This window comes from Schistosoma mansoni, chromosome 3 (assembly GCF_000237925.1).
Source record: "Schistosoma mansoni strain Puerto Rico chromosome 3, complete genome".
NCBI classification, from domain to species: Eukaryota; Metazoa; Platyhelminthes; class Trematoda; order Strigeidida; family Schistosomatidae; genus Schistosoma; species Schistosoma mansoni.
In genome coordinates this window covers 3,577,135-3,602,694 of record NC_031497.1, presented here as the reverse complement: position 1 = coordinate 3,602,694, position 25,560 = coordinate 3,577,135, and the positions used below count along the sequence as shown (strand labels likewise).

The following is a 25,560-nucleotide window of genomic DNA, read 5'->3' as shown; positions in this document are numbered from 1 at the left end:
TTTGTTTGAAGAGGGAACAATTAAATATGTTACACAATTCTCTCGTTAAAAGTGCGTTGTGTTTTCTCACTAACTTCGATTAGGAGTGATTGAGGTCTGTATGTAGATGTCGAGTGATAGTCAAAGACATAGTGATGTCGTTTTCATGTCGTGTAGTAACACCTAGTGCAAACAGTCCATTTGCTGATGTGATCACAGGTCATACTCCAGTCTCTTTGAACCGTTTTCGGTATGCTATAGAATAGAGCCTTATTCATTCATTCGCATACTCTTCGCCCTTTTCCCACAGGTATCCATTACTTCTACTTTACAGATTTTCATTATGATTAATGAGCAGGCATCCAATAGAGTATATGTCTAGCTTCAATCAGTTAAGGGCTTTGGTTCGGGACTTGTAGGTCCTGGGTTCGAATCTCGCGAGTGCGGGATCGTGGATGCGCACTGCTGAGGAGTCCCATAATAGGACGAAACGGCCGTCCAGTGCTTTCAGGTTTTCCATAGTAGTCCAGCTTCAATTGACTCATGGTTTCAACTTTGAAAAATAATTTCTTGCATTTAAAAAACTAAAATCAATTCAAATACATCGAATATTTATACTTCTATTGTTAAATAATAACAGAAACATCTTGAAACCAAAGAAAACGAATTACGACAAGTTGAAGTAACTCGTTATAATCTAACAAAACGTATGGAAGCATTACAAAGTCGTATCATTGTTGGCGGTGAAAATTTATTAGAAAAAGCTGAAATACAAGAAAAATTATTAGAAAAATCAGTAATTGAATTACAAAAACAACAATTACGTGCAGAACAATTACATCAAAAATTAAAAGAAAAAGAAGAAGAACGTATTAATATTGAAGAAAAATATAATAATCTACAGGTAATTTGTTCGATGATATTTGTCTTGAAAAACAATTGGATGTATGATTAATTTCCATAGTTGAAAGCGTGAGTCAATTGAAGGTAGACCATCAGGGAAAACCTGGAAGCAGTGGACGGCCGTTTCGTCTTATTGTTTACTAGTCCTATGTTTTACTAGTTTCATTTATTAAAAGCATGAACTGATCCAAAGTAAGTAACATGTATTTGCAAATATCTCAAACAATAGAAATGATTCAAATGATTGTCAGATGATAATATTTTGGGTGGATTGTTCAAGTTAGGACAGTAAATACTTCTTTTGTGTTGAACACATTAAAAAGATTGTATGAAATACTTTAGCTATTCACTCTTCTTCCTTTATAGTTTGAAAAGCTTTTTTAAATCATTTAATCTTGTCAGGAATGCAATTTTTTCTACTCATTAGAACATTTTGAATCTTAATATGTATCATTTTTGTCATAAATTATCTACCTTATTTTAATTTGTATATATTGGTTGTTTTGATCTCCCGACTGATGTTTGAAACCACAATTGATCAGCCTCTTTTGGCATATGTGCATCTAACTGACCAGTCTTAAGTAGGATGAAACGCGCATCGTAGATTCCACCACTAGCTACCATTCACCTCTGATTAAAATCTACCTAATACTTATTTTTGGGGGGGTTATCAAAGTAAATCTTAATAGTGATATTTAAATAATCTCTTGCTTCAACCTGATATTATGCGAAGCTTGGGGAGTATATGCAGAGCATAGCATGCTAAATAATACTTCTATAAATAATTCTGAGGATAAAAAACAAAACTGATTGCCAAATTCAGGTTTTTACTCAGAAGTATTTATTTTGTTAAATTCCTCCCATACATGCCAGATATTAAACTAATCGGATTTAACAGTATAATTGACAGTAGGATAATTGTGAATGTAAACCTTAGGTTTAATTACTCAAATCAAATTACTTGAAATATAATCACTAGTACGTATATTTATTGTTGCAATCAAACACCACAAGAGATCGAACCATTTATTCTATATGTTTTACATCACTACACTTGTAATTACTGGTTTTCCTACTAGTATCAAACTCAGGAAACAGTGATTTAAATATTCACCTTTTAGAAAAGATGCAGAACTAAATCTTTCCATTAGTCTTCACCTTCAACTATCCTCGAAATACTGATATTTATCATATAATCAAATAATTAAAATCAAGGTAACATCAAATAGAACAATATTAACAACTACGGATTGATTACCTCACCTCATTGAATTACGAACGGAAACAGCTCTAAGGCATTAGGTTCTTTTAATGATAGTTCTGACTCCCGGTTTAAAAGTAATTGTCATTTTTTCTTGTGTTAATATTATTTTGATAGGCTGATCTGATTTTTACTTAATCTAGGAAGAAGCTGCCGGAAAGCGTAAAAAACTACGTAAATTAAGTACAATATATTTGCAAGCCAAGTCAGAACTTGAAGATATGAAAAATGAACATGTTCGTGAAATGGAAGGCTTGGTAGATAATATACACCAATTGGAAAGAGAATTAACTCGTTATACTCTAATCATCGATCGATTTATTCCACAACCATACCAAGTAATTAATGAAAGGAGCTATTTTTCTTCCTTTATATTATTTCTCAGATAAACATACTTTATGATAAAGATGTAAAGTTAGACCAATTCTGTAATAAAGTCTCAGCTTTTATATTAGTCACTACACTATAATTACTGTTTGAGGACTAGCGACATTACCTGTAATCAACTGTTATTTGAAACTAATTAAACCAGTCGAACCCCGAGAATTTTCTTGAAATTTGAAACCCTTGTCAAATATTTTTAACAGACTATCACCATACTGCAATACCATAAAATACATTGTATATGAAACCTGGAATATGGTTTAACAAATAATACTAGTTTAATTAAAGGTTGTATCATAGCAGTAAAAGTTTGAATGGTTCCATTTCAGGTATAATTAGTTAATCATGTATTAATTTGGACAAACAAAACCAACTAACTTATTGATTAGAAAACATTAATGAATATCTAATATATCAGAACTGGTTAATCTTTACACAGAACAACAAGACAGTAGAAGTTGAAACGTTTACATCCAACATGAATTGTTATGATTAATTTCTAGAAATTATCTAAACTAGCCCATATCAAATTAAAGTGCTAATTATTCTTTAAATGACTGATTCCATGTTATCACTTTATTTTTATAACGGAATGATGTTTGAATAGTTTTAATTAATAAGTTTTATCATGGAAGGATACGAAAAGTAATACATTCCTTATTGTTGCCTAAATAAAATCGTTCAAATTCTTCAATTCATCATCTAGCCATTTTAGCAGCTTTTTTAAAACTTTCAATGTAAATTAGATATACCATAATGAGTGTATTGCTATTCTCTACACAGTAACTATCGATTGCTGAGTACAAATCGTCAAATAAACTGTACATCAAACTTAATATTTGACAGATAATATCTGGTGGCTTACTCTCTTGAATATGGAGATTAATCTGAAATAATGTAAAGAATTACAGTCTAACACTTAAATAAAAAAGCCCTAGAATTTTTAAATCTCAACCACACGTTTACTAATAACCAGAATTTGATTATTTCAGGCTGTATAAACTAAACTATAGATAAATACAACTGTTTATAAATATGGCTCTACCACTGAACATGATTAGCTTTTTTGTGTATTTTCAAGTATAGTTTTAAAATATAATAATCGTACCTATGTTCTGCTTAGCTTCATTCATTAGTTGTGAATGAGCATCTTAAAGATTGGGACGCTTTCTTCACTTATAAAGAGCCAATTCGATGTTCCCAGTGAGTTATGATTCACCAGTAATCCTTCAGAAGAAATATCTTTCATAAGCATTATATTATATTCAATAATATTCTCATATAATACTGTAAAGTCATGATCATGATTTTAAACAATTAAAGTGCACTTACTGAAAGCACGACCATAGCAATGGTTAACACCTGATAGTATACCTAGATATAATTATTAATAAAAAAGCACATTTATTTTTAATCTGTAAATAAAATTAAAAGTAACACACTTGACAGTACTCTAATCTTAATAATATTCAAAGTGATGTTAGATTTCTTTTGTGACTCATATTTCAAGAATACGAATACGACTCAATCAAAAATCTGTTAGTTTAGTAACAAATTAGAAACACTTGCAGATGTCAAACTACTGTTCTTATAAATTAAAGAAATCATAAGTAGTGTAACGGTGGATAATTGAATATTCAATTAATCCGATATAATAAACTTTAAGTGTTCAGATTAAGGAATCTGAACAGCGGACCACGATGGGTAAAACAAGTAATAATTATTTAGAAAAGAAATAAATCAAACAGACATTAGATTTCCTGCAGCCATAACAGAATGATGTATATTCCATATGGTGGGAAAATATCATACTGGAAATGTAATCTATAATTCATCCATGAGAGTTGAATCTACTCGCTATTGAAATCAAAGACTATAACTGGTAAGTTTGTTTTAAAATGGGTGCAGCCTGCGAGTTTCGCCTAGATATTACCATCAAGTCATTAGCACTTTCAAGCAAAGTTGGACAGTGGTTAACAGTGGAATCTAAAACGAGCGTTTTATCCTGTTTGGGACTTGTCAGCTGGGTGTATGTGCACAAGCTAGTGGCTGTCTGGACTCATTAGCTAAGCGGATAATGCGTTTAATGCTTGGAGTGAAAGCTATTGATTTTGAGTCCTGGTGTTAGCATCAACACCGTGATTCAGGTATATCTAACTGACAAATCCCGAACAGGACGTAATGTGCGTTCTAGATCCCACTGCTAGTCTTTACATAGCTTTGCTTGAAAATGTAATCGTCTAGATATGTAGAACTACTTGCATTATGACATGAGTACATCTAAGAGCAATAGAAAATGTCATGGGAATTTTTATGTGCAATACTAAACGAAAAGTTTGTCCACTTCATCTCAACTATTGAGGCTTATAAATCTACTTTGAAATAGAAACAAAAACAGTTGTGATAGATTCCTGAGTTGGAAATCAGCTCTATATTCAAGCATGTTTGTATATTTAGTTTTCTTTATTCAACTAGAGTACATCACATATAGGAAGCATTCAAAACAGAATAGATTTTTCTTTTTATGGATGAAGTATAACGAGTAATAGTAACATACATTCACCAGGTCTAATAATAAGTGTTTTGATATAACACTCTTCAATATTTTATAATACCATCACTTGGGACCAAATTAAACGTTATATGAAGCTTTAAAGAATCACAGAATCCATATTTTGTGTTTTAGGCTCTCATTGAAGAAAATGTACAGTGGAACGAGGATATAGGTGAATGGCAATTAAAATGCGTAGCATACACAGGAAATAATATGCGAAAACCTGAAAAGCAAACACCTGAACCTGTAAGTTCCAAACTCTTATTTTCCTTTAGCAACCAAATCTAACAAGTTAAAAGAACACTAACTTATCGTAACTATCAATTCAGAGTAGTAACGAACTGTCACTTACATGCACCTCTAATATGGAGGAATATAATTGATAGCTTAATTCACTTCAACTACTTGAAATACACAGTGATGATCAATTTAGGTTTATAAGTAAAAATAGGACATACTTATTCTGACATAAAAGTAGAATAATTCCCGGCAAGTAATAGACCTACACCTGTTTACTGAACTCGCTTCATAAACAAGCAGGACGGCTGTATGATTTAATGAGATAGGCCTTTGGAAATTAACAACCATTGTAGAGAAGACTCCTGAAAAGCCAGAAGTGTGATTAATGAAGCTAAATGAGATTTAAGTTGTACAATATAACTATATTGTAACACCCCGAATTTTTCCACACACCCAAGACAAACTTTGAGTAACTTGCCGGGTTGTCGCTTCCATTATTTAGTCAAACCATGCAGAACGACCCTAAATTGATGATTATAATGTTCTTACTAGTGATTAGCTTTGAGGGAAAATTCCCGGAATTCTAATGAAATCCTTGACCAGAGGAGCTAAGCCATGACAGGTGTGCGGTAAGCGACCACTGAAGGCAATGAAAGATGATCGCGCAAATTGCGGGTTGATCAAAACCAGGCTTGCAAAACATTGGATTCCGACTAAGTTTTCTGGAGACCAAAGTTCACACACGAGACCGAAGGTCCTGATTTTAATCCTGTGTGGTGTGGTTGTGAAGTAACAATGAGTCTCACTGTAGGACAGAACGGCTGTCCGGCGAGATATGTTAGTGGTTGTCTGACTTACATCAGTTCATGATTTTGGTGAGACTAAACAATCCCCAAGCTGACATTCCAAAAGCCACAAAACAACTCACCCATTTATTACAATATCATTTAAATATACCCGAAGCTCATTTCAATATATAAAAATTGGTCATTTTACGAATTCAGAATAACGTCCTTATTAACCATAAATTCTTTTACTTAGAATTACTATCTGGTCAAAGTGAGAATAACAAAAACAATAACACAAACCGACAGAGGTCAGCGCTATTGAAGTGACCGCTTAATTTGGTCACGTCTCACCACATTTTTGAGCGACATATTGGCATGAATAGTCCTCGAAACTTACTTCACGTTTGATACCATAAGGCATTCCACTTTTTATCTCAATTCAACCAAATATAATGTTTCGGAGAATTCAGGTTGGACGACCGTTCTGTCTGAGTCACATATTTGATATAATCCCAAAATGCTTATAAATGACAAAGATGAGGAATCTGTCGCCGCGAATAGCGACGTCAGTAAATCCGCAGACGTTAATTGCCAGCCGGAAATCCGGTGTGTAATACTGTCCGTAAGACAAATCTACCGATCCCGTGTACATTGCTGAAAATCCACAATCCTGTGTACCATTTTCGTCCCACTAAGCTATTTCAGGCCACCTGAAATACATGCCAGTACACCTATTATTTATCAATATGCAGAAACCTGTCGAGTCATTATCAGTTATGAAAAATAACCAACTACTCGAACAGAACTAGCTAGGAAGCTATCAGAGTATAGTAAGCAGGAGTGAAATGCATAATAGTTCCCTAGCGCGATCACTGGTACTACCCATCTAAACAAGATTATCAAGAAACAACCAATTATCGCACTGAGAGCGACACGTCCATCCAAAACCGTTTAATCCACAGTACCATGCCTTCGTAAACCCAACTCAGCTTTGTACTGCCAACAGGTGCTCAGATAAATAAACCAGCAGACCTAAAGACGTACGTAAGTCAACATATGTAGGTTGGTCTCTCAAACCCTCAAGACTTCCGGCAACTCCCAAGCCGGGGGCCAAGTGCAAACCAATCACGTTACCTTACATACCTTTCGCAATTTCCAACGCCCCTTCGTTTCATATGACTGTTGATATACTTATGAAACTCAAACCCTTAAATGATTCTTGACTTTTTGTTACAGCTGATCGACCTCTCACATGTATACCTGTCATACAATACGGACGTAAGAGGAAAAGCGGAACCTCGTCAGCAGAAGAAAACCAAACTAAATAAGAAATAAAACATTTTTCCTACAGCTGCTTTTCATTAATTTGCACACACATATCACGTTACACAACCTGGACACATGACCACGAACTGAGTAAAAAGACTGCGAATGTAACTCGTGACTTTTACAACACCGTAGATTAGAAGGGACGAAGACCCACTATTCCATGCAATACCCTAATAAGTTAATGTATTCAACTACACAGGATTTGAAGCACGCACTAGATGGTATCGAAACGAAAGTTAGTTACATCTCGAAGCAATCCATAGTACATGAACGACCATGTAATGACGACCGCCAGGTGACTACCTCATGAGGTTGACCACAGTATCACCGTACGACGCGCTCTATGACTGATCAATTGACCACCAAGCAGGCAAACACCGACCCGAAATGAGATGTTCTGTACACTGCAGGACGCCCGACTAGCGAATATAAGCCAATGCTACAAACGCAGGGCATGGGCTAGTTAGCTGGTGGCCCTATAATTCACATGCCGAATCCATGGACTAATCCGCCCATGGTTTGAGGAAATAAACGCACTTCATAGCAGACAAAACGCCGAGACCACCCAATGGGAAGCCCTCATGAAGGAAAAAGCATTTATTTCAAAGCACATTTATTATACGATAAAGCAAGACGAGTTGGAATTAGTTTTCTCCGGGTCTTGTATTGATACACTTCTGAAATATACAAAAAAAATGATAAGTTGTGCAAGCATGAGTTATTAATGATCAGATAAATTACTGTCATCATTTGTTCAGACGGTAACTCCACATAGCATCACTAAATAATACTTACCTCAAGTAGACCTAGTGATATTGTCTTAGTCCAACGTACTGAACCGATGTCTGACACTGCACACACAGCTGACCAAGTATTGTGTGCTCCACAGGGCAATCCTCTTTGGATCTGGATGTTAAGTATAATTTATTTCTGACGCCATATCAACCTGTAATACAAAGAATTCCATTCATTTGGGTACAGAGCAATCAATTAGATTCAGTTTAAAATTTATCACCATTTAGTCAGACGGTAACTCCAATATCATCACAAGGCTAATAGACTTACCGTAGTCTAGTCACAGAGTTTTTTTCGACATGACAGAATCCATCTGTGATGGTCACAAGGTTCACGGCTCAACTAACTTCGCGAATTTCCTCAGTGCTAGATACGTAAATAAAAGAACTTGTCAATTATCAGCTCTCATAATCGATATCATGTCACTAAAACTAATAACTAACTGTGAACACTGGACAAACATGAGTTCGGTAGCTTGCGCACATCTCATTGCGTCACTGAAGGCCAAATGTTACGTTGATAACCCGTTAGAAAACCATTAGGATTAGACCAGGTGTGGAAGCCTAACCCCAATAGGCTTCTACAGCTCATCAACACAACATTTGTCCCTGCTTACAGTTAGTTAGAAGCTTTTGTTCGGTTCATCGGTCATTTGTCATCACACTTACCGTAGCATGGCGGAATTGATTAACACGGCCGGTAACACACTCAAACACCAGTTGTGTAGCCAAACAAAGGATCTTCATTTTCCAATATTTACTGATTGACTTCTAACACTTATTCTATAACAGCCAAACAGTTTTCTTCATAGTTGCCTGAAAACTTAACCTGACAAATCACTATTCCATACAGTGTTTATAACCAATTGGACGTTCCCAATTTGCATTATCTTTTATCTCACGTTTCGATTATTATATGTGAGTATCTGAGGATACACACTGACACGTAGCTTGAGGCATTCCATCATGTGACTTTGGCTTGCATAAAAGTTATGATGTATATTCTCTTTGTTATAAATATTAGAATACACAGATAAATATGCATCGATATGTGTGATTCATCTAAACTTGATTCACCTGCGAAACAATCGAATGGAAAACATGCATCTCCCTCATATTCATTAAGATAATCTTGGACTTGATTTGAATTTTCTGCCCCTACAAACATCACATCTGGGCAAGTTGGTTCTCTGATAGCTTCGGGAAAATTTGCTATTTCTTCCGATTCATCATACCACTGACTAGGGATTCTACTCGACACACATTAGTTTGGAGAATATCCAACATCGTATCGTGCAGCGATGAGGCGTAGTGTGGCTGCGATACCTGAATGAGATAGACCATGAAGGGCATCAAAGACGAGACGGCGATAAGCGGAGGGTACGACGGATCGAGGGAGACCCGTAGAAGTATCGCATAGGATAGTACCTGAGCTACTAACTAGGAGTACTTCCTGGCACTGAAGGGACATAGACTGTTGTGCTTCTGTGCATGAAGGATCATTTGCTAGGGTGACGGCCATGGCAGGTTGATCGAGCACCGGCAAAGTGACTGCATTCACTTGGATACGTGACTGAGCATCGGCAACATAGTTCGACTCGCCTTTGACGTGACGAGGGTCTGTCGTGAACTGAGAGATATAGTCTAACTGTCTACACTCTCGTGGTTAGTAGCGGTCAGACTTGGTATGCAGAGCATACGTTAGGGGCTTATGGTCGGTGAATAAGATGAAATTACGATCTTCTACTGCGTGCCGGAAATGTTTGATGGCGCAGTAGGCTGCTAGCAGTTTGCGACCAAAAGTGCTATATCTCGTCTCTGTGGGAGTGAGGCGTCGTGAGAAAAATTCTATGGATTGCCAACTTCCGGAGATGTTCTGTTGCACAACGACTCCTATGGCGAAATCCGGTGCGTCAGCCGCTATACCAAGCGTGGCTGATGGGTCAGGATGCACGGGAAGTATTGTTTGAGCTAGGGCCGTTTTGATCTCTAAAAATGCAGTACGCGCCGCGTCGTTCAATTCCAGCTTGCGTGGATTACCACTAAGTAAATCGGTTAATTGTCGTAACTGTTCTTCCGCGTGCGGGATGAAGCGTCGGTAGAAGTTGACCAGTCCGAGAAATGCCTGCAGTTCCTTGAGTTTGCACGGTACAGTGTATTCCATTATTGTGTGTACTTTATCCTCACAAGGTATAATACCCTCATGCCTAATTACATGACCTGAGAATTTTATTTCCTTCCTCCCGAGTTCACACTTGTCGGAGTTGACTATTATTCCATTATCCGAAAGGCGCTGGAATAGTAGCGTTAGGTGCTGATAATGTTCATCTACGTTTGATGATGCGATTAGCAGGTCATCAATATAGACGTGAACAAAATCTAGGTCTCGTACTATGCTATCGATAAACCTTTGGAAAGTTTGAGCAGCATTCCGTAATCCAAATGGCATTCGTAGGAACTCAAATAAACCGAAAGGAGTCGTGATAGCAGTTTTCTCGATGTCCTCAAGAGCGACTGGGATCTGGTGATATGCTCGTACCAGATAGACCTTGGAAAAAATTGTCGTGCCCTTCAGTGATGCCGTGATGTCATGTATATGGGGAGTTGGGTAGCAATCGAAACACGTAACGGCGTTTAACGCTCGATAGTCTCCACATGGTCTCCAACTAACCCCATCCTTTTTTCGCATCAAGTGGAAAGGTGAGGCCCAGGGACTGTGAGAAGAACGAATAATACCAGTAGCTTGTCTAACTCACGTTTAGCGAAAGCCAATTTGCCCGGTGCCAGTCGGCGAGGTTTGCCGTGACTGGTGGTCCGAGGCTGACTATGTGGTGAACCACATGATTGGTCACCGATGGAGTCTCCTCGAGAGGTTTAGTTACTTTGGGGAATTTCTGAAATAAAGTAAGGAATGAATCGTCACGCGAATGAAATGCACCTGTGATTCGGTACGCGTTTGTGTGAGCTTTAAAGCCCATGGCTTTGCTGTTCGACGAAGTATTGATTAGCTGCAGCCTACGTAAATCGACTAGCAATTCATCGTGCTGTAGGAAATCGATACCGAGTATGGCTGTGGGACCATCGGCAATGATGAACGTCCACAGATACTGTCGTCGATTGCTCAGGTTGACTGCAAGTTGCCGTGTACCATAAGTTGGAATGACTGAGCCATTCGCAGCGCGTAGTCGAAGCATAGTGGCTTGAGACTTACTGTTACCGATAGGTACGACGGAAGCTTGGGCACCAGTATCCAATAGGTACCTAGCGTTATTGCGATAATCGTGCACATAAAATAAACGACCAACATGAGGTGAAGGGCCGGCGAGTACGGCCGCATTTACTCTTCGGCTCGGGGTTTCCCGCCTTGTATTAGCAGGGAGCTCGACAATGGCGGGCACCGGCACCGAAGGCACGGTGGAAACAGCACCAACCCGAACTCGCTTCCGAAGCCGCCTTTTGGCGTGGCTTGAAAGATGCCCGCTCAGGACGAGTCGTTACGGCTTTACGAGAACGTGACCTGGGTCGGGGGATGTAGGGTTCTGGTACATTTGGTCGGTCTCGAAAGCTGAGACGGGTGTGGATACACCTATCCGTATCCTCATAAGCCGCAGGTCGACTAGCATTGAGATCAATGTTTGAATGTGAAGTAGAGGCAACTATATAGTTGTCTTGGGCACTGGTTCTTGCTTGGATTTTGTCTGCTATGAGGGCCACCTGGTTGAGTGGGGTGTCCTCAAGCAGAGCCGTAAGGGTTGGTTGGATACTTGCTGGTAGAGATTCGAGCCACAATTCTTTGACTATCTCCGTGTCAGCTGTCGTGTTTCCTGCAAGAGATTGCATGCGCGTGGGGTGGTGGCTCGCTTTAGCATCACCCATAGGGTGACGTGCTAATAAAGTCCCCAATCGTTCCTCTCTTGACGGGAGGAAATGTCGAAGGATTGCTTCCTTAAGACGATCGTAAACGTTTGGAACGTTTGAATTGAGGACGACCTCACGAACAGCAGTTAAATGACTCCCAGGTAATGGTTCCAGAGCGTAGGCATACTTCTGCCGTTAATTGGTTATGTGGCGGATCTCGAATTGAGACACCAGTGCCGCGAACCAAACTTCTGGATCGTGGGGGATAAAAGGAACCGGTCGAAAGCTTATTGCCTGTACTTCAGAGTCTATTATATTAATATTACTTTTATCGTTATCCACCATGTTAAGTTGCCAGAATGTTATATATTGAAAAATATCAATACGAATACGTGCAACGGACGTGGATAGATAAATAATAGATTCACCGCTTTGATCTTATTTGGAAGATTGGCCGAAGTTGAATTGTGTTCGTAGAATTGGGTCACCGGTTGTAGATGGCGTCGAGTCTCGATGGACTATGATCACCACTACAATGGGATTACGCGTCCAGAAACGACTTGGTCCCTTTGATAACTAGCAAAGCAGAAGAGCTTTAATGGTCCAGATAGGATATATTTGTTCGCAATCTAGTGATATCGAAAGAACACCGAGACGTGGAAACGAGTACAGGCAAAAAGGGCAGAGCGTAAGAGAGTTCAAACCAAGAAGATGGAGAGCGGAACAAGAAGTAACTTTGATACAGTTAAACAAGTACAGTAAAACAATCGCTGGTACAATTGGTTACAATAATAATTGTTTCTATCATACCGATCTTGTTCTTGTCGCAAAAAGCAGGTCACTACAAGAGAATAATGGATCATTAGAGAAATCAGCATCTACCAAAACTGGATCCGGTTTTTGATCATAATTAGATTCATTCAACATTTTATTCTCAGAGTTGTAAGAAATTTCATCAGAAATATGTGAATCATTATGAAAAACTATATCTGGTACAATAACACGACAAATCCGGTAAGAAGTTGGTTGATTGGAAACTTTAGTCTCACAATGATTCTGGGTTTCATTCAACTGTGGACTGCTGTGTGATGTTATGCTGCTTCTAGAAGTTTTGGACAAAGATAAGTGGTCATTGGGAGCGTCCAACTCAATAGGATCACAATCGCAAGTTTTGGCACTCGTTTCAGTGAAATGAGCCATGGCATTACAAACTGACTGAAAATGTACAGTTTCACCACATTTAAAGCATTCAGAATTACGAAACACACATGAATTACATGGGTGAAACTTGCCACAGAACATGCATTTACCAAAGTCGTGCTGATCTTCGTGAACTGTCGAACAACTCAATGGATTGTCATCTGGATAACCTTGATTACGTATTGGACTGCGACGAAGTAGTAAAGTAGTGGAATTCCTTATGTTTTGGCGAGTCATTTCATTGAATTTTTCTCCCTTACCGCACTCGAAATTTGTATACTTTACATGGTCTAGCAGTAGTTGCTTGAGAGTTGCACGAGGGAGTTAAACCAGCTTATCTGGAAATGCCAAAGTCTTTATTAAGCTGTATGCTTCTTTGACGATGAATGCAAGGGAAAGGGCCACAATATTAAAATCCTCAACATCTTCCTTGGTCACAGACCAGATTTCAAACCTCTCCATGTAATCCTCATAAGCATTAAAATCTGAACGCATGTCCAACCATTCCATCACATTCTCAATCGCGACCTCAATGTGATGAGTAGGTGTATTTGAATTATAGTATGAACTAGCGATTCCAGGAATAACGCAATTTAATCATGAAGTATTAGATGAGTACGAACGAATGCACGGTATTTGGAATTCGAAATCAAAACAGTCATCAATACATAAGAATCATTGGTTCATTCAAACACCATTCCAACTTTCACTGGAGATGTAGTATCCACCAAACCTTTCTCAAAGTTTTATTTGTGCGACTCACCATGCCAGGGAACTCCACCTCTAGCCCTCCTGGAGTCACTGTCGTTAGCACTTCCAGAAAAATGATGGGGGTTAGGTATGGAATAACCGACCTCATACTGTAGAAAACAACCTCGCTCAAAAAACGCTAACCAGAAGAAATCATTTAAATCATTCAAGCTCTACCCAAGGAGTTTGAGAATGTTATTGTACGAAGTCTCTCCTGTCCAGTTGTGTCCTAAGTTTGCAGCTTTACGCCTGTATCGTCAACCATGACTGTTTTTAATTTAAAGTCTACTCCAATTGCACTTACATAGGTATCACTTAAATCGTCATCGATGTACCGAAACTCTACATCTTGTTAGTTAAAACTGTATTATGAAAATACAAAAATAGCCTTAGAACAATATCGACGGAGCAGCAATGTAAGTCGACTAAGAAAGGGCATAAATGGAGTGAGAACTGGCTACTTTGTTGTGCTACTTTTTAAAATCTTAAAGAAACTCATGAATTCTCAAGTGATGGGTTCACGGAAGTGGAATTCATTATATCACTCCGCTTGTGGCCCTTCTGGGGTTACCACTGGACCCAAGCCCGTACAAACCAGGAGGGTTGGACATGGATTCAACAACCCCATCTTACAGAAAACATCCTTGCTGAGAAAAGATGCTTAAATGGTGTTTATATGAACTGATGATTGTATTGTACTTGATTCCTATTTGATGTCGAATTCTAAATACAGTGCGTTTGTTTGTGCTCAACTAGTTGTATTTAGCTTAAAATTGCACTCTTTCGAGAATTCCTAGGTAATCCAATCGTTCGAGTACTACTAAACATCATTTTTGCGCCTTAAAAAAGCCTATGATGGAACAGTTGGATATACATTTAGATTTCGAAGCTTTGGAAGGTCACATGGTAAGGTTTGAAACCTAGAGTATGACCAGGAAGGATGTCATGGATGATAAAAATTCTGTCTCATTTTCTCACATTCATCGGAAAGGATGCCTGCAACTACCACGAAATCATGTGAAATATACTAATTTCGCATACCATGAGAGAGAGAAAATTCATAAAATGATTCCGTTAGAATAACTAAAAGATTAGAAAACCGTCGTATTTGAGAGTGTTTGAATTATTGTATAAACTAGTAATCCCCAAAATAACACAATTTAACCAAGAAGTATTAGATGATCACGAACGAATGAATTGTATTTGGAATTCAAAATCAAGCAGTCGTCAAGTACAAAGGAATCATTGGTTCATATAAACACCGAAAGAACTTATCCTTGAAATGCGAAATCAAGCTGCGAAGTGTAATTTTGGTGATCAACTCAATGTCCAGCTGCGGGGTCGATTAATTCGGGGATTAACATACCTAATCAGGAACGAGATCCCATGCAAATGTCGAAGTTTTTTCCGAGATGCTAGAACCGCATGTATTGATTATGATGCAGTGCACGAACTGGACTTCCGGGGTATCGAGAACTTCAATAAACTTCTTAGTTATCCCAGCCCAGTACGTACTCAAGGTCATGCCGATGACATTTTGTCAAGGCATTCCGAAGCAGGTCATGAAGGTGGAACAGTTGGACATTCAATTGACTTCTGAAGCTTTCGAGGATAACTTGGAAATGTTTGAGAAATGGGGCATGACCAAGAAAGATGTGAAGGGTGATAAAATTGTGGCAAATTTTCTTACATTCATCAGTAAAGAAGCCTACAGTTTATTTAATAGTTCGGCATATCCAGAAAAGCTCATCTCACTTCCTTGGGCAACTCTTAAAGAACTACTATTATTTCATGTAAAGTGCGCCAATTTTGAATGTCATGAGAGAGCGAAATTTCATTAGATGATCCGTCAGACAAACCAAAGGGTTATGGAATTCATCATTGAATTCCAAAACCAAGCTGTCAAATGCAATTATGGTGACCAATTTCATGTGCAGATGAGGGACCGGTTAATCGCAGGAATCAGCATACCGGGTCTGGAAAGAGAGTTGTTAAGAATCCCGAACTCTCACTTCAAGATGCTAGAACTACGAAATAGTAAATGAACTTGATGTCCAGTCGATGAAAATCTCTAATACTTTGCTCAGTCGTCATGATGAAATACAATCTCGGGGTCGACCAAACTTGCGTCCGTCTAATAGTGATTCTGTAACAGCTCAGGTTGGTTGGTTAAGAGTTGATCCCAAACATCCAAGCATATGCTAAAACAGTATTGTTCAAGTATTCATTCACTTCCTTACTTTTTGTAAGCGTTATATTCCCTACTATCTTATATTGAATGTTGAGAGCCTTTGTTTGTCTGAACAGATAATCCCACGCTCCACTGTGACTGCGCGAAGATCGAAATAAAGACCTATTCACTACTTCTCTGGTTTCTTCTATCAATAGCACGAGGGTTACCTTAAGGCACGAAAATTCCTATTCCGGTGAAAATGTGAAGAGTGATTCAACAAGCAATTGCAAAGCAAACAACAATGTAAGAGTACGTTTGGTAAATGTTTATGCTATGCTAAATTTCATCCTCGTAATTGATGTTGTAGGGCCAGTGAAATGTCACTGAACCCTAGCCAAATCATCCGGCAGTTGGGTCACTAAATATCGAACAGATCATCGACCCTCCTCAAGGTCAAGGACAATCGACGCGGGTCAGTTAATCATACACCGTGGACTGGCCCATGCGGTAGTGGTTCTACTCTCGCTTGTATCTTTTTTAACTAATATATTCCTGTAATAACGTCCTTTGTGTTGTACAGTCTTCAAAGTAGGCATAGTACTTTAATAAGTCGAATGTGGTAATCCACGTAAGATGCTGATCGCGAGGTTTGACTTCGAAGTTAGTTGGTTCGTCACCGCTCCCGTCTAACTCAAATAGGCCTTCAATCATTCGACATAGATCATCAACTTTTATGCCCTCCAATGTACATTTCGTAATGCCAAATGTTTTAAATGTGGTAAGATGATACACATTCAGTTAGTATGCAAAACCGCTGTTCGTTTTGCTTCAAGTAGTACTAAGCCTTGTAATTTAGATCCCATTATTTCGGCTGTTTTTAATGATCATTTATCTTTATCCACCATTTAGAAATGTAATCTTCATGTTCAAAAGCGATTATATACATCCCTTAGTACATTTCATGCCTTTATTGTGGACACAAGAAGTATAGAGTCTGCAGTGGTATTGGGCCCTAACCACGCAATCCCCAACGCCGAGCATGAGACAACTGGAAAACAGTTATTCAACATTTAACACGGAAAAAACCCAGCGATGGGGAAGGAGGAAAAAACTAATTCAATTGATCGGATCGCATGACTGAGCCTTGCAGGCGTGGTTGTTCCTGTGTAACTCTTTTATTCATGTTATTTTTATTGTTCTATCTCCAGCCTGAGTGTGTTCTCCGTCATATATTGGTGATCATTACGATACGATGAATCAGTGTAGGCAACTATGTGTCTTCCATGCAAGATCTTATAGATTTGGCAGTTACATCATGACAAATCTACAATTTTAGGATTAGGTTTAACATTAGAGTATTACTAATAACGAAGTAGATCATAGTTCTGAAAATAGACCAGCTCAATTGAATCCACCGGGTATCGAAGTAACACATACATACCTTCCTATAGATCTTACTCCACCAACCGTCAAAGAAATCTGGACGGTCATCAGAAAAATTAACAACGAGAAAGCAGCAGCACCTGGCAATATACAGTTTGAAACACTGAAGTCAGACGTAGGAGTAACTAGAAATATGCTCCACGTTCTTTTCTGGAAGATTTCGGAGGTGGGACAAGTGCTGATGGATCGGAAATAATGGTACTTCGTCAAGACACCAAGGAAAGGAGAACTGAGCAAGTGTGACAACTACAGATGCATCACAATACTATCAGTACGAGGAAAAGTTTTCGAAGTAATATTGCCAAACCGGATAAAAGATTCGGTAGATGCATAACTTTTGGTCCAATAAACTGATCTTTATAAAAATTGACCATGTCCCGAACAAATCGCAAGACTGTGAATCACTGTTGAACAACCAGTTGAATAGAACTTGTCACTACACATAAACGTCCTCGACTCCCAGAAAACATTTGACAGTATGGATAATTAAACATTATGGAACCCTCTTAGACACTATAGAGTACATGGGAAGGTCATCAATATCATATGAAATCGATCAGAAGGGCTACACCGCAAAAATTCATAGAGGTGAAGACGACGTCGAGTTGCGATTGACTATGACCACAACTACAATACGATTACGTGCCAGAAATCGACTTGGATCCCTCGGTAGGCCAAAATCCAGAAGACTTTTAATGGTCCAGATAGGATATATTTGTTGGCGATCTCATGGTATCGAAATAATACCGAGACGTGCCAAAGGGTACAGGTAAAACGGCACAGCGTAAACGTGTTAGTGCAAGAGAAATGGACAACGGAACGAAAAGTGTTTTTGGTAAAGTTAGACAAACATGTACAGTAAAACAATCACTGGTAAAATTGGTTGTAATAATAATTGTTTCCATTATACCAATCGCGTTCTCATCATGAAAGTAGGTCACTACAGAGGACAGCTGACAGATGAATTTCAAGTGAAGATTAGTGTCAGACAAACGTGCTTACATTCACCTTTTCTATACTAAGTAGTACACAAGCACATAAGAAAAATGGAGAAAAGCCCGTTATATTTTAATTACCTGTTAGTTGTTATTTGGGCATTTGATCCATTGTGTATGCGGATGTGTCAGCTTCACTTGCCGCATGTATCTATTCTGATTTGATCTACCCCACACTTCATCTTCTTTCAAACAGAGACAATCAGTAAGTTTATTCACGTACCAATTAACACTGTCATTAAAAAACACACATTATTCTTCCCTTTCCGAATTCATGGTGCAATCGCTCATCGGGTGTTTTTTGGGCTTAAACAACCAGTAACACAAGCTAAAACAATAAGAAACATCAGCCTTACAATACTGTCAGTGTCTTGTAAAGATACGAAGCCATGCTGACCAAAAAAGGAGAGGAATAACGATTAAATAAGAACCAAGGCCTTATGAATGTAATTTTCAGCAATTAAATTAACTAAATTAGCTAGCCGATACAATATGTTTTTCAATATATCCGAAACTAAAGGCCTGCATTTACATTACGTTAGGGCCCCTCCTATCTAAAATCAGAAAAATGATTTTTATCCGTAAAAATTCTTCATCATCATGGGATTTTATGGGTCATCAGAAGCCAGAAACTGATCATTTCAAATTATTGGGATCGCATAAAGCTCATTAAGGCTCATGAAAGCTAATCAGTAATACCGATTTCCTAAGAAAACAGTGAAAAGAGAACGGAAACCATCAATTAGGCTTCAGATATTCCTGCATAGTCAACAGGTCATGGAGAAAATCAGTTGATTGCAATACAACTACTCACAGTGAATTTTAAACGCGTATTCTTTTGAGAGTCGGCTGAATCAGTCTATTCTTTTGATGGATGAGTTGGGAGCTTAAATGGGCATTCCACTTACGCCGTCAATCACCGGAGAAAAATCAGTCTTGGGCATCGGCACTTTGTCAAATAGGATATGTCAAAGAAAATTAAGTGGACACCACTAAACATGCGATGACGTGTTTTGACGAATTATTGACGGCTGACATGGCAAACTAAGTCACTTAAGTTTATCCGAGTATTTGTTGAAATTGTAGTGACAGAGGATGGAAATATCAACTGCTAAGAAAAAGTGAAAATGTCATTCACTTCCAAAGTACCCAATCATTTTAGGGTCACTTTAGAATTCTCCGAAAATTTGTCAAGTTCATACAAACGTTAGCGTTATTTCAGCAATATTGTTTTCTAAGGGTTGGGGTTACTGACCACATTTCAACCCTCCTCCTTTATATTCGCTTGGGACCGTCAGTAATCATAGACGAGCTGCAGGTGGAACGCATGGAGGACAGCTGACAGATACATTCTAAATGAGGTCCGGAGTCAGACAAGGCTGCTTACTTCCTCCCTTCCTGTTTTTTCTCGTGGTTGACTGGAATATGAAGACCTTGACACCCAAGGGGAAGCACGGAATACCTTGGACAGCTCAGAATCAATGAGAAGATTTGGACTTCGCAGATGACCTAACCATCCTATCCCATACACACCAACAAATGCATGTGAAGACAGTCAGTGTAGCAGCAGCTTCTACATCAGAAATGCTCAGCGTACGCATGGGAAAGAGCAACATTCTCAAAAACAAAAAGGGAGCACCGACGCAGTCACACTTGATGGAGGAGCTATGGAAGAAATGGAATCTTTCACGTTCACGTGAAGCATCATCAATGGGCGTAGAGGATCTGGTGCTGATGTAAAGGTGAGGATTAAAAAGACGAAGACATAATTCATACAGTTGAAGAACCAAAGTGCATCACGAGGCAAGCCTAAACCTTGAATCCTGGAGGGAAAAGTAAAAGAAACAGACCATAGAACACATTGCGTCGAGTATTGAAAGCAGACATTGAAAGATTTAATAGCAAGTGAAAACAACAAGCAAAGGATTTCCTATGATAGAGTCGGATAGAGAGTCTTGATTCATGGCCTAAACTCATTTACAGTGCGATAACAGGCATAAGTCATTTCAAACTCAATACATACAAATGTTATCTAGCGAGCCTAAATTAAAAAATCACCTAATTTTCTTACGAATCTACCGAAAATAAATGAGATTAATCATTCGAAGCAGTTAAGTAGGCCACCACTTTCGTATAGTGGTTATGAAACACATTTGTTTGGACGGTGTACCGAACATTTAGCAGTTACGGCGGGCTACTCTGCATCGTGGTGGGATTGGGAGTAGATGGTTAGTACTGTGGTTTCGTCAAAATCACCTTATTTGTGTTATAGTCTCGCATCAAGGCAAAAAAGACAAGGAAGTTGCGTGGCCACGTAAGCCACGGCCATGGACGAGTAGGGAAACATCGCAAACATCCTGGAGGACGAGGAAATGCAGGTCTTGAACATCATCATCGTATCAACATGGACAAGTACCATCCAGGTTATATTGGCAAAGTTGGTATGCGCCATTATCATCTTAAAAGAAACCCCTACTACTGTCCAACAATTAACTTGGATAAAATATGGTCCTTAGTGTCGCAAGCAACGTACGAAAAGTATAGAGACTCCACTGATGGTAAAGCTCCAGTCATAGATTGTTTGCGCAAGGTAAGTCCTAACATCTAATGTGTCGATCGGTCCTTATAGGGTTACTTTAAAGTCCTAGGCAAGGGATATCTTCCAAAGGTACCAGTTATTGTCAAAGCTCGGTTCTTCTCTCGGAAAGCAGAAGAAAAAATCAAAGCAGTTGGGGGAGCTTGTATATTATCTGCATAAATATAATTTAGCACTGGATAGTTTATTTAATCTTCTGAAAGCCTCAGTGGTGACTAACATAGGTATATATGTGGCAACAAACAGCCACAAACGACATCCTGTAAAGCCATACTCATAAATGATGTACCTAGTGTTTAATCACCACTGGCAGTTTGCACATGTTAAGTTCTTCGGTCACTAACTTCATAGGAAAATGGAATAAGGTTGCTGGTCGTTCATTCAACCAACTAACTGTAACCCATATTATGAGGAAGTAATTTCAAATATATGACTCGTCTTGTTTGCGTTGAATTAACATTATCAACGGGAATCTGTACATGAGTGCGTTCATCAGTGCATGTGTTTGACACCCAATAATTTCAGTGAAAAGGGTATATTAGTGACTTGCTTAGAACCTGGGCTCGAACACTTTTCAGATGTATCTTAGCAGCCTTAAACTGCTAAAGTAACAACCATCATATTGTCTAACCTTATGACTTCACTTTCTGCAAAGTTTTTGTTCTACCACATCTCTTTCAGTTAGAAGAAATTCCATGATTGATAGCATAAGCTTAACTCAGGAACTATGAGAACTCATTGTCTTCAGTGAGACTTTCGTGGCAATCAGAATATGGGGTCTTACAGTCAGTCTAATTTTTTAATAACAGTGGTTTCTGGTGGAATGTGCTTAGGCCTAGCATGCCATATCTTCTGTTCGGAGTTAACTCTAATGTATAGTCCCAATTTTAAAAGTTTGGTCAAACTTACAGCTGAAGTAAACACAACAGTCATTTTTGATTGTTGCTCACTAGGCTCTGAATTCATCCGGTTAGTGACCCATTATTTTCAGGTCTAATCGGTTGTGTTATGCCAGAGTTTTCTCAAATAGTCTAGATAACAAGCCATTTGCTTTTAATTATGACCAACTCATCTGTTGCGCTGCTGCCTGAAATGTTCTAAAACCACGCCTCACCATTGTTTTGGAATTGAAACTAACTAATTACAACAATGCAAAGGTAAACCGACTGCTATAGCTAGTCGGTGTGTATCGACAAGTCTACGTCGCAAAATGGCGTTATATCTTGGAGTGCATACATGCACGCTAGGTGCTAATACCTGTGTGATGGCTCTAATCACCCAGCAGCATCTAATGTGTTTCTTGTTATCGACAAATTAGTGCTATTTTACAGCTACTAGTTTTAAGTGTCATTTCTGACTGCGTCCTCTTGTCGAATAAAATCGAAGCGAAAATAGTATCCGATATTTGTATAGTCACTTCCGTCCACTGTTTAAATTCCAGACGGTGGTGACAAACTTGTTCATCTCCTAAAAGATACCGAGGCATCCATACAAGTTGCAACTGTTTTTAGTAATCGAAACCATAAGGTTCCAAAACAAAGAATTTCTTTTAAGTCTGTTTCACTGATGGATTCGCGTAAACTCATCCCATCAAGCTCTGAACACGACGAAGAGCGTAAACAAATTAGATCTAGGTTAACTAAAAGTCTAAGGAACGATCGTGAGCAGTGGTGGGCAACGAAAGCAAATAGATGGAAAAAGCAGCGGCTGTAGGCAACACCAGGCAACTATTCAGACTAATAAAAGAAACCGGAATTAAAAAGTCAAGTGTAAGTGAGACAATCTCGGAAAAAGACGGAACCCCTATCTGCTTTCAACCCAAACGTTTAGAACGATGCGAGGAACACTAACTGCCCTTAAGCTACTTTAGTTATCCACCATTCCCAAACAGCCTGAATAGAACATTGAAGTAGGCTCTCCGATCCTACCTGAAGTTCAAAAGGCTATAACTAATCTGAAACGAGGGAGAGCATCTGGTCCTGATGGATTGGCTCCAGAGGTCTTGAAATATGGTGGTCCAGTTTTAGCAACTAGGTTGACTAATATTCTGACTAAAATCTGGGAGACGGACGTAATCCCATCTGACTGGTCACAATCTCTGATTGTCCCAATATATAAGAAGGGGCCAAAATCATCCTGTGATAACCATAGAGGGATTAGTCTGACTAACATAGCATCTAAAATACTAGCCTCAATAATTATCGGGCGCCTAACTAAGACTCGTGAACTACAAACATGAGAAAATCAGACTGTCCCCAGACCTGGTCGTGGCTGCATCGGCCACATATTCACCATTCGTAAGGTTTTAGAGCACAGACATGCTTATCGGCGTCCGACAATGATAGCTTTTCTTGACTTAAAAGTATCATTTGACTCTGTACACCAAGAAGTTCTGTGGCAGTCTCTGTCATTGAAAGGTGTACCTCAGAAGTACATAAACCTTGTGAAGGCTCTTGACTCTAACACTACCAGTCGAGTCAGAGCATATGGCGAAATGTTATCTGATTGTACAGCCTCAAGTGGTGTCCGACAAGGCTGTCCACTATCCCCATTTTCGTTTAACTTCATTATAGACCTACTGCTGGGAATAGCTTCCTCGTTGACTGAATTTTCAAGAATTGATCTCCTACCAGGAGGTCCACTTATCGATTTAGAATACGCATATGACATAGTTCTGTTTGATGAAGAAGCTGACAGAATGCAGAGTCTTCTGTTAGAACTGAGTAATAATGCCAGAATGTTTGGGATGCGTTTCTCACCCTCTACATGTTAATTGTTAATCCAGGACTGGCCTGCGTCAACACCTGAACTAAGGATAGGGAGTGAAGTAATCGAACGCGTGGACAACTTCACTCAGCTTGGAAGTCTAATCAACCATAATGGGTTGGTGTTTGACAAAATCTCAGCACGGATTCAAAAAGCTCGTTTGGCTTTTGCCAACGTACCTATGGCGAAGACGAGATATCCGTCTTTCAATTAAGGGACGAGTATGCTGCACAGCAGTTCGTTCTGTCCTACTTTACGGCTGTGAAACATGGCCATTAAGAGTAGAAGATACTTGTAGGTCACTAGTATTTGACCACAGATGCCTTAGAAATATTGCTCGCATCTACTGGGATCACCGGGTAAGTAATAGTGAGGTTAGGCACAGGGTATTAAGGAATGATGGTGAATCAGTTGATGAGGTCATGAATCTTCATCGACTGAGATGTTTAGGCCGCGTGTTACGTATGCCTGAACAACGATTACCACGACGCGCTATGCTGACTAGTATTGGCGATGGTTGGAAGAGAGTTAGGGACGGCCAAACCAAATCGTGACATGAGAGCTTGAAGTCACTAACTTCTAGTCTGAGCCATGTTGGTAGATGCAGACTACTTTATTAGGGTCTGCGTGACTATCGTAACTAGTGGTTGGAGACTCTAGGTGACATGGCTCAGAATCGATCACAATGGCGTAGGTGTATAGACTCTTTATCTTTCCATAAACCTTGAGATTAAAATTGCTTCATATCTGTCTTCCTTCCTAAACTATATCCTTATATACAATCTTTTATATATTACCACCATTAAATTAACTACTATGAATCCAGTGTTCATCTTGTTGTGTCAACGAGGTATGGCAACATGGACCGATGCATATATGTGCCTGGTTCTACGTTGTAGCCGATTGACTGAACTGTTCTTACTATTCTTAGTAATGGAATAATCGCACGGCTGATTATATTAATGTCACTTCAGTGGTTGTTCGTTAGTGCTCACCAAATGTCAGGTCTTACATTTTGACTTACACAGGCTTGCGTTTGCGGATACTCTGTCAATATCTCTATATACACTCGTCTCTTCATAAATTCTATCGTCAGAGGAACGGGAGTCAAGAATTACCACAGTTATAAATTGTCTTTCAAAATAGGCTCGCGATGAACATACTCCTTTCCTACTGACAAGCCTCAGATATCCATTAGAATTTTCTATGGAGACTACGACAATATGTATTACGATCAATAGTACACTGTGACACTTAAGACAATTTCCATTATTTCTATTCAAGTCTTATACACTTGTACGTTTAGGAATTCATGAAAGAGACTCGTACGAAGATAGTCTAGTAGTATCCAATGCTGATTGGAAACCGACCTGCATTCTGCGGAGTAAAGTAATTTGAACTAAATCCAGTTTCCAACTTGTTTTTAATACGACTTTGTTTAGGCATGGAGAATTCCCGACTACAAAATGACTGAAAAGACAGTCAGTCGCAACTCTACTACAGTTACATAACCAGACACATATACGTATTAGACGTCGGGTACGCTT

At 38.9% G+C, this 25,560-nt stretch overlaps 1 protein-coding gene across 1 annotated transcript in view; it reads left to right on the top strand.

The window, feature by feature from the left end:
- Positions 1 to 21,299, top strand: part of Smp_132300 (putative kif-3) — a gene marked incomplete at its 3' end in the record, with an annotated part of 34,683 nt that extends 13,384 nt beyond the window's left edge. Inside the window, exons 9-13 of the mRNA XM_018798926.1 lie at positions 620 to 883; positions 2,287 to 2,481; positions 5,214 to 5,327; positions 20,924 to 21,241; positions 21,282 to 21,299. Coding sequence (XP_018650767.1) covers positions 620 to 883; positions 2,287 to 2,481; positions 5,214 to 5,327; positions 20,924 to 21,241; positions 21,282 to 21,299 — 909 coding nt within the window. The remainder of the gene's footprint in view (positions 1 to 619; positions 884 to 2,286; positions 2,482 to 5,213; positions 5,328 to 20,923; positions 21,242 to 21,281) is intronic.
- Between the last annotated feature and the right edge of the window lie 4,261 nt (positions 21,300 to 25,560).